This window comes from Glycine max, chromosome 3 (genome assembly GCF_000004515.6).
Source record: "Glycine max cultivar Williams 82 chromosome 3, Glycine_max_v4.0, whole genome shotgun sequence".
Classification (NCBI taxonomy): Eukaryota; Viridiplantae; Streptophyta; class Magnoliopsida; order Fabales; family Fabaceae; genus Glycine; species Glycine max.
Genome location: NC_016090.4, coordinates 17529453 through 17539721, shown reverse-complemented (window position 1 = coordinate 17539721; position 10269 = coordinate 17529453). Strand labels below are relative to the sequence as shown.

The 10269-nt window shown below is 31.9% G+C and overlaps 2 protein-coding genes across 4 annotated transcripts; both read left to right on the top strand.

Moving 5' to 3' along the window:
* Positions 1–1975: 1975 nt before the first annotated feature.
* LOC100788452 (rop guanine nucleotide exchange factor 7) lies at positions 1976–6629 on the top strand. 2 transcript variants are annotated; one of them, XM_026127820.2, is made up of 7 exons: positions 1979–2760; positions 3142–3264; positions 3387–3541; positions 4197–4271; positions 4353–4643; positions 5314–5676; positions 6056–6629. In XM_026127820.2, exons 1-7 carry the CDS (start codon positions 2430–2432, stop codon positions 6530–6532), a joined length of 1815 nt encoding a protein of 604 aa, XP_025983605.2. In that variant the 5' UTR covers positions 1979–2429; the 3' UTR covers positions 6533–6629. The 2 variants fall into 2 exon arrangements, with proteins under 2 accessions (XP_040869821.1, XP_025983605.2); XM_041013887.1 differs by having other exon boundaries at positions 1976–2760; positions 4197–4643.
* A 1995-nt stretch (positions 6630–8624) lies between these two features.
* LOC100306273 (uncharacterized) lies at positions 8625–10019 on the top strand. Of its 2 annotated transcripts, none has more exons than XM_006576088.3 (2): positions 8625–9097; positions 9787–9969. In XM_006576088.3, the coding sequence occupies exons 1-2, from the start codon at positions 8707–8709 to the stop codon at positions 9801–9803; spliced, it is 408 nt and encodes a 135-aa protein (XP_006576151.1). In that variant the 5' UTR covers positions 8625–8706; the 3' UTR covers positions 9804–9969.
* Positions 10020–10269: the final 250 nt, after the last annotated feature.

Genomic DNA, 10269 nt, shown 5'->3' with positions numbered 1-10269 from the left:
ATTTCCATGAAAAGCTATTTAAAACATTTGCTATACTTTTAATTTTTTTTACTTTAATTATTTTAAAAACTGAAATAGATGCATTTTTTTTTTAAAAAATAATGTAGTTCGGTATCGTTTATGCCATGGTCAACTATTGGTTATTTGTGCCACACAGCCATGGTCAAACATTGATTTCTCTGAAGAGCTATTCAAAATATTTACTATTTTTTACTTTTAATTATTTTAAAAGCTGAAATAAACGCATTTTTTTTAAGAAAGTAATGTAGTTCGATAACGTTTATCCCATGGTCAAATATTGATTTCTATGAAAAACTATTCAAAATATTTACTATTTTCAATTTTTTATTTTTAATTATTTTAAAAACTGAGGGCGAGCCCTAGTGTAGCGGTAAAGTTGTGCCTTGGTGACTTGTTGGTCATGAGTTCGAATCCGAAAACAGCCTCTGAACAATGGGATACGAAGTTTTTACCTCGATAACGTTTATGCCATGGTCAAACATTGGTCATTTGTGTGCCACACTGCCATGATCAAATGTTGATTTCTATGAAAAGCTATTCAAAATATTTACTATTTTTTTAAAAGTATCTTTTTTACTTGTAATTATTTTAAAAACTGAAATAAACACATTTTTGTAAATAAATATTGGTCATTTGTGCCACACTGCCATGACACTCAAAAGCAGAACTTCAATCCCTAGACAAACCATACAATATAAAGGGAAGACAAAGGAGCAAAAACAAAATAATACTACTAGCTGGCCCTATGCACAGTTCCGATTGTACCCTCTTGACAATTTGATGATTTATGCCTTTAAAACCCTAATTTTAGAAAAATTCTTTTCTGGCAAAGCCAAATGTCTTTCTGGTTCTTGGAACTCCCCATGTGATGTAAGGAACTAGGAGACAGAAACATCCCTTTATAAGACATCCCTTGTTCCCATCAAAACAGTGAAACACTGTGGCCCATAAGAGCCTACAACTACAAACTTCAAATCCTGTAATTGAATTCTTACTCTTGGTGGTGAGAATTGAGATGAAAAATAAAACCCCTTCCCCCCACCACACACACACTCATTTAATTCTCTTACAGCATAAAAACGTTACTACAAGTTTTCATTTCTTACCCTAATGGTTTTTTTTACTTTATTTTTGTCTCTACATTAAATTCACCATTAATCTAGAACAAATGGATGTGACTTTATTAAATTAATTGACTTACTGGAGCGGAGGCATATCGGAGACACGTCAAGGACGTGCAACAATAATTGGTAAGGTCAAATTTGAAAGGGACTCCTAAGACAGAATTTCTCAAATAATTATGCGAGTTATGTTTGAAAGTACTGTATAGTTTTTAAGATTAAAGAAAAAATAATGTATTTTTTTTATTTCTAATAAATATGTATTTTATAATTTGACTGTTTTTAAAATAAAAAATTATAAACTAATTAAGATAAATTTAACCTCTTAATCTTTTGTTTATATTTAGGAATGTTATACATTTTTCTTAATTAAAAAGTAAAAAAAAAAAAATTGTGTTTTCCAAAACTTCACTCCGAATATACTATCTAAGAATCTAATCATAACCAGTTTCATCCTTATTAGAGTTAGATTCAAGGTGTCTTCATTCTATGTTCTTCGATTAAAAATGACAATCTTCATGAGCTTTGTATTACAAAATAGAGTTTAATTTTGCATCACACTTGTTTTATATGATCAACTAATTAAGAATCATCTACTATATTTTATTTTTTAAAGTAATTATTTATTATAATCGATAACATAAAAATAAAATATTTGATAAAAAAACTTTATATTTTGCGTTACATTCTAATTAAATTAATGATCAATACAATGTTATTACTCCTTCCTAAGAAAAAGAAGTACAAAATGTTAGTACATAGGTTGTCATGGGAAGTCTAAGGAGAGCGTTCTATATAATAAATGAAGTCAAGAATGCTTTTTTTTTTTTTTTTCTTTCTTTTTTCCTCTCATGTCTCTCTCATATTCACGTGCTTTGAGCAATCTTCAGTACTAATCATGATTGGCTTCACCTTCATTCTTCAAGTATAAGTAAGCAATCATACATAGCCCACAAAATGGTCCATCAATGTATCCATCTACCCTTCACTATCAAACATTGTTGACAACTTATGAAAGGTTCTTTCACCGAACAAGGAGCATAAACTCGACAACAACAACATTAACATTAATTATCAGTTGCTGATGAAGCAATATTGTGCCTCATTAATCCAACCCTTTTTTTTTCTTCATTTTGATGTTCTAGGTGTCCCAGCCTCGCCAAAGTTTTCACAACTTTCAAAAGGGTCTTGCAAGAGAAGGACTTCACATGTTGGCATGGTAACAACAAACAACAACAACACCGTTTTCTAGCCTGCGGCAGGTTTTGTGTAGGAGGGAAAGCAGCAATGGAAGATGAGGCTTTGATTGATTATAAGAGTGAAGGTGTTGAAGGAAGCATAGAATGTGAAAGTGGTTGCAATGATGAGAGTTTTGCTGATTTGATTAAAGAAAAGGGTGGAGAGAGAAGTTCCAACTCTGAAATTCTTTTATCTGAGATGACAGAACTTGATGGTCAGAGTCAAGGTAGTGCAGAAGATACATCTTCATCAACTTCAATGGGGTTTCAGGAAATGTCTGCATCTAATAGTACAAGTCCACGTGGAAGTGAAGATGCAGAGAAAAAGGACTTGTGTAATGAGAATTTTGAGGAGCAAGTATCTGGGTTATCAATGTCAGGTATTCAAATTCAATGTGCTTATGTACATAATCTATGCCTTTCTTTTTGGTTTAACATAATTTTTGGCCTAGTTCCCCATGTTGTTAATTGTTCTCATTTTTTCTCTCTTTATAATAAATTTTGTGCGCTGCTAATGATTGATAGGTCTTGGGGTGCCAACGTTGTTGGAATGTCAAGGTCCTATTGTAATGCATTTACACATCATAATCTTTATAAAAAAAATGAGACTCAAACCTGTGACTTGTCACATGTGAGACTTGGTTTTGCTCTACCTGACCAACTCCTTGGGATTTACATAATCTATGTTTAATTTCTACAATTGGGGCTCCTGGCTTATAATATCAACATAGTATGTTCTCTAATATGATTTTGGTTCTCAGTGCTAGAGCATGAATTGATGAAGGAAAGGTTCGCAAAATTGTTACTTGGAGAAGATATGTCAGGTAGTGGAAATGGAGTCCCTGCAGCCTTGACTATATCCAATGCCATCACTAATCTATGTGGTATGTACCCATGAAGCAGTTTCTTGATGCAGGTTTCATTTAGTGAAAAATTATAATTACTGCAATTCTTGCTCCTAAATCTGATGTTCTGATTGTTGTCCAAACATTTTCTGAATCTGTAGCCACCCTCTTTGGGCAACTTTGGAGATTGGAGCCACTGGCACCAGAAAAGAAAGCAATGTGGCGACGAGAGATGGAGTGTCTTCTTAGTGTCAGTGATTATATTGTTGAATTGAAGCCTACATGGCAAACATTTCCCGATGGAAGCAAACTTGAGGTACAAGTACAGCTTCATGAACAATGTGAATGTGCATTTACGTAGCTGTATGATGCATGCTTTGTTTAATTATAAATATGTGCTCCTTTTGGCCTTCAACCCTTTTGAGATAACTTCTCATTTGGCATTTGAAGCACAAGATTTTCAGAAGAAAATAAAAATCCCTCTTCAGTTTTCCCTATGGTTTGTGAATAGCTGAATTGTCTGGCATTCGTTTGATTAATATTGTAATGTCAGTTAGATATAATCATGAAATTTTAGGATTGCAAATTAAAGTTGAAAGCTTTTTAGTAATTTTTGCTAGATGATACGTCTGTTTTGAAAACAAAAGCATAAAATTTAAAATACAAATTGATATCATCTAGCTGAGTAAGGTACTCGATCATGATTTTTTTTCAAGTGTTTGATTAGATTTACATGTATGTGTTAAAAATGTGCTCCACCCTTTAACTGTAAGATAGTCATCATCATGAACATGCATTGCTAGCACAATGCAATATCTGCAGGGTCTGACTCTTGCAGTATATATATAAGTAATAAGATCAATCTAATATCCATGCTTTCTTCTTTTTAGATTGATTAAACTTCATACCAAATAAAGTACATATAGATAGTTCTTAATGTTTAATAATGTTTCTTTTCACATGTGAATCAGGTCATGACCACTAGACCTAGGTCAGATCTTTATGTCAACCTGCCAGCTTTGAGGAAATTAGATAACATGCTTCTGGTAAGATTTTACACCATTCAGTGTACATTAGTCCAGTTTCAAGAAATAGCACATACTAAACATTCTCTCTTCTTTCCAAAGGAAATTCTGGATAGTTTTGTTGATCCGGAGTTTAGGTATGTTGACCAAGGGGTTCTTGCCCCAGATGCAGATGGTTCATCTTCGTTCCGCCAAGCTCTTCAGCGGCTAGAAGAGAAATGGTGGCTCCCTGTACCTCAAGTCCCTCCTTCTGGTCTCCATGAAGATTCCAGAAAGCAGTTGATGCACAAAAGGGATAGTACAAAGCAGATATTAAAAGCTGCAATGGCAATTAACAGCATTACTTTAGCTGACATGGAGATCCCTGATACATACTTGGAATCTCTTCCAAAGGTATAATATGAATGTCCATTCCCTATTCTTTCAAACATCATGAGATGCTAATTAGTAATGACATATGTGCATTTGGTTAAACAATTTAGTTAAACACCTTTTTAATAAACTTATCATGTACTGAGGGCTTATATCATATTAATTGAGAAACTTACTGAAATAAGCTGAAAAAACTTATTTTGAAATAATATGAATGCCCATTTCCTATCTTTTCAAACATCATGAGATACTAATGACATATGTGCATTGGTTAAGCAATTTTTTTTTGAAAAGCAAAGATGAAGCTCTTATTAGAGGGACACGAATTTTGACCCAAAGAATAAAACTTTACAAAGACTCAGTCTAACAGAATTGTAATCTGTTAAAATCAAAAGATACAGATCAATAAGACATAGAACAATATACTCAAGCTGCTTCCTTAAGACATTCCAATAGTTAAACAATTTAATTAAGCACCTTTTAGTAAACTTATCATGTGAGTGCTTATATCATAATGTTAATTGTGAAACTTATTGAAATAAGTTGTTATCCTGATAGACTTAACTATACAACTTATTGTTATTGAAATAAATTAAAAAGAGTTTATAAATTACTTTCATAAACCCAAATGTGCATTAGTTCTTCCGAACTCCCTATTAAAACTTGTGTTCCAATCCTTCTTTTCTTTCAGACTGCAAGAGCCAGCTTGGGGGATGTCATTTACAGATATATTACAACAGACAATTTTTCTCCTGAGTGTTTGCTATCTTGCCTTAATTTATCATCTGAACATCAAGCCATAGAGATTGCCAACAGAGTAGAGGCTTCCATTTATATTTGGCGAAAAAAGATGAACTCAAGGCCTACTACTACAGGTCGCACTACAAGATCCAGTTCAAGATCATCATGGGAAATCTTCAAGGATCTGATTGTTGAGGGAGATAAAATGGAAACACTTGTAGAAAGAGCAGAAAGCCTTCTACTCTCCTTGAAGCAGCGTTTTCCTGCTCTTCCTCAAACAGCCTTGGATATGAGCAAAATCCAATGCAACAAGGTTAGTATATCTAATTGTTTATAATGTTACACTTTAAAGCCTTTTCATTACTTATATATGTTTTTGGTAGTTTTGTGTTAGTCCCTATTCTTTTAGTTCCTACATTTAATAAAAACATTTAATAAATGCAGCTAATACAGTTGTAATTGATTGTGGTTATAGAGACATAAAAAACCTTAAAGTTGTAATCACAATTGCTCATTTTTTAAAACCTTGATCAACAATCAATAGGGATTAAAAGTGTGATTTTGTAATATTTAAGACTTATAATAAAAAGGGTCAAATTTTCAAATACCAAAATATGTCTTTAGCCTCTTTATATTTGTTGGTTGTTAAAAATTTTGATCTCAACACTTCAAAATTGTTGTCTTTTTACTAGGATGTTGGCAAATCCATTTTAGAGAGCTACTCAAGAGTACTAGAGAGTTTGGCATCCAACATTGTAGCACGAATTGATGATGTGCTCTATGTTGATGACTTGACAAAGCACTCTGATGGTGTAATTGCTCACAAGACCATTTCAGTTCCACACTCAATGTCTGGCCAAAGCACTCCTCCTCCATCATATAAGTCATCTTTAGGCACACCAAACTTTTCTCCGGCACGATGTGTTAGTCCTGCAAAGGGATCAAAGTCACCATTCATCAACAGTAGCAACCTTCCCCAAAGAGGGGTAGGAGTTAGCAAAGTTTTGACTCATTTTGGTGGCATTGAGAGGAAAGAGAAGTTTGTTCCAACCTTGAAAACATTTGATGAAGTTCCATTTAGAACATTTGATGAAACAGATATGGAGTCCAGTGATTGCACAGAAGAAGATGTTAAGCTCAATGTGTTGGACAGGGCATGGTTAGAGTGAAGGATTTTAATGTACAAATCTTTCACCAAAGTTTAATTTTGATACATTATCGATGTAAAATTTTTATAATGTCAACTAATTTAGATAACTTTCCAAATATGAATGTTGAAATAATTACGTAAGGGTTAAAATTTTTTCATAATATGATAATTCACATTTGGTTGACAATATAAAAATTATTTACATTATTAGTGTATTTCAATTAAACATTTTACATTTTGTCAATTATTTTTTCCATCTTTGTAGACATATCAAATATGTAGAAGACATGGTTTTAAGTTGAGACTGTGATTCTTCATTAAAAAAAAAGTTGAGACTGAGATTTGGTTTGCAATCACAGATTGCTGAGGTAGCAACAGTAGATGTTGTGGCTTCATCATGTATTGCAGTTCATAGTTTAAAAATCTTAATAGAAGGATTACAGATTTAGAGCACATTATTTAGGTTTAACAAAATTTTGGTCCTTAAATATGATATTCCATTGCCCTCTATATTATATGACAAGTGTTTTTCACTTTTCAAATGAGTCTCCATTTATAAAGCTGTTCTCGATTATGTACCTACCATCACATAAAAGGACCAAAGTGGAGAATGGATAGAAGCTGAATTGAAAACTTTCTTTTTTATGCAAAAGTCAAATTAAAATTGAGTATCACATGTAAAAAAAAATTATTGTTGAGGTGCTTCTAATTAGGTTTCTATCATCTATGTGCTAATTACTTCTTGAATCAATGTGAATATGCAAAATAAAAAATGGAAATATATTTTCAAAACCTTATGTAAAACTAATTAATTTGCTTTGGCCAAAGGGATGTCTACCACTAGTGTGTTGTGTGAAAACTTATTTACTTGCGGTTGAAATGAGTGTGCGCACGTGTTAGAGACCTAAATGGATGAATAGCTGGCAAGATATCATAAATCTAGCTTATCCAGTTGAGCATCAAAGAAGTGTGTGCTAGTGTTATTGAGACCAAAGTAGTAGCGTTTTTTTAAAAGATAATTAACATTAATTTCTTATATAAACTATTGCATACCATGTAAATAAAATATTGATGCAATGCTAATTATGGTTATTGATCATTAAGTAGATGTTAATTGTTAATGATGTATTGAATTCTATATTGGTCTCACTACCCCCGTTGAATTATAAATAACCCACACGCACTTGCAGTAAAGATATGTGTAGCGATGTTCACACTTGGTTGAATTAGTGATGAACTTACATTTCACGGTTGACAAACCAGCATTGGATTTACAGTATTCAGTACCAAGAATACAATAATTAATGACATTAATAGTTAACATATGTCAAAATGATAAGTATAATGGTGGCTTACTTACATATACCTTAACTAAATCATACACTTTAAAGCCATTAAACTTTTAGTCTTACTCATCTGGTTTGAATTCAATCTTTTAAAGTTAATATAATAATGACTAAAATAGACGTTTGTCCCTAGTTATACTTCATAGTTTCGGTTCGACAGTAAGTTTAAAAAGTTTAAATTTGATAAAATGCTCTGTAGAACAAACTAATCATTTCTTTAATTTATCAAGTTAACTTAGACAATTTAGTGACATGTAACAAACTATGAGAAATGACACATGTGATGAGCATTTGTCAAGTCTACCAAAATGAAGGCTGATGAAAGGACCAAGTTGGTCTAATAGAAAACTTTCAAGGGACCAAAACTAAACTTTAAATTTGAGAGAACAAACTAAAAGAAAAAAAATAAGATAATAGAACAAAAACTTGTATCTTAACCTATAATAATATAAATAATAATGCGTATACAAACACCAATTCGGTCTACTGAAATACATTTATGAACAAAATTTGATAAATTTGGACTTTAGAAGATCCGTAATTTCAGGTTTCCTAAGAAAGTAGAAATGATAAAGAGGTGACAAGATACCATGCTCTATCTTATAGAATGTGAGTAATGACAACATCTAGAAGCATAAACAACAAAATGGGATTTCTTAGAAAAATACACCACCTACCTTGATTGGACAAGAAAAGGAAACTTGATGTGTTTATTTCATCAAAACAATCTTTAATTTTATACCAAAGTGGTGCAATAAGAAATTCACCTATTGTCCTAGTGCCAGCTCCATTAATCCAAGATGGGTGACTAGACCAAGCACTTTTTTGGTGCATTTTGGGCTATAAAATGCCATCAGAAGTAGGGGTGTTTGTCACACTGATTGAGAGAAAAATAATGGAGGCTTACACTAAGGTTGTTTGCATTCTTGGACTTTTAATTTTTGTAAGCATTTCAGATATTCATAGAGTGGAGGGTGCAGGGGAATGTGGGAGGTCTACTACTCCAGATAATGAAGCAATAAAGCTTATTCCTTGTGTCTCTGCCGCAAAAGATGAAAATGTTAAAGTTACTAAGAATTGCTGTGCTCAGATCGAGAAACTTGGCAAGAACCCTAGTTGTCTATGTGCTGTTATGCTCTCCAACACAGCAAAAATGTCTGGAGCCGATCCTAAGGTTGCCATAACCATCCCAAAACGCTGCAACCTTGCTAATCGCCCTGTTGGTTACAAGTGTGGACGTAAGTATATTTTATTGGTTTAAACATTCTTGCAATTTATCATTTTTTTTTATTTTTATCCTTGAAAAAAATAATTTGTTTTCGTACTTACAAATGCATTTGTTTTTTTTTTTTTTATCCTTAAAAGCTTTAGATAGCGCTTTAAACACTAAAAAAAATTATTTAAAGAGTGCAAAAAACTCTATCTAAAATATTTTAAGAATGAAAAACAAAACTAACATATCTTACAAAGACTAAAATGAAAAAAAAAAATAGTAAATTACATTGACAAAAAAAATATTTAAGCCTATTTTATTTCTTATTGACTATATTTAATTTTTTTTTTAGATTTGACTCCTCTAAACGGAATAGACATGTAAAGAAAAAAAAAGGATATATATGTCTATCATTAATTTAAAATTGTTTATAAAGATTTTAAATTGTGGTTGTGATCACGATTTTATCGCGTTCTTTGATATTGTGAGAAATTACGGAGAAATATAATTGATGTCATCATTATGTTCATAAACATTCTAAAAACCTTGATTGTTTAGTTTAAAAGATTCTTTACTTCATGCTGAGAAAAAATAGTTTAATTTAAATTAATATTAAGTTCAACTTTCTCATGTCTTTACTTTAGACAGGTTATAAATGCTATTTTCCTATAGCCCTTTTCTTGATCAATTCATAAAAATAGCTGATTTTTGCAGCTTACACTCTTCCTTAAGATAGTACTGAGGACAAGGAGGGATTTGGGCGTGAAGGCACAAAAGCTGTTGGCTACAACTGTGACTACAAAACTATGTTTTATTGTCCTTGAAACAATTTGATCAATAATGGCAAGTAGCTATATGGTGTTCTTCCTGAATAAAACTAGAAATTTTAATGTTTAATGTTTCTATTCCTATTTAATATATTAACATCTACCTTTTCTCTGTTTTTTATATTCCGATGCTATTGACTCATCTAAAATTATAGAACATGTAAAATAAAAAATAAAGATACCTCTCTCTCCTCTCTCTCTCTCTATATCCTTAATCATAACTAAACCACTATATAAATTTAATCCATTTTTCTAAGTACAGATTAAGAGTATCTTTTATAGGAAGTTATTCTGCTTCGGTCCAATAGTATCATTATGGACAATAAAAATTTTCCTTTATAAGACAGTTGTATATTTAACATTCGAATTT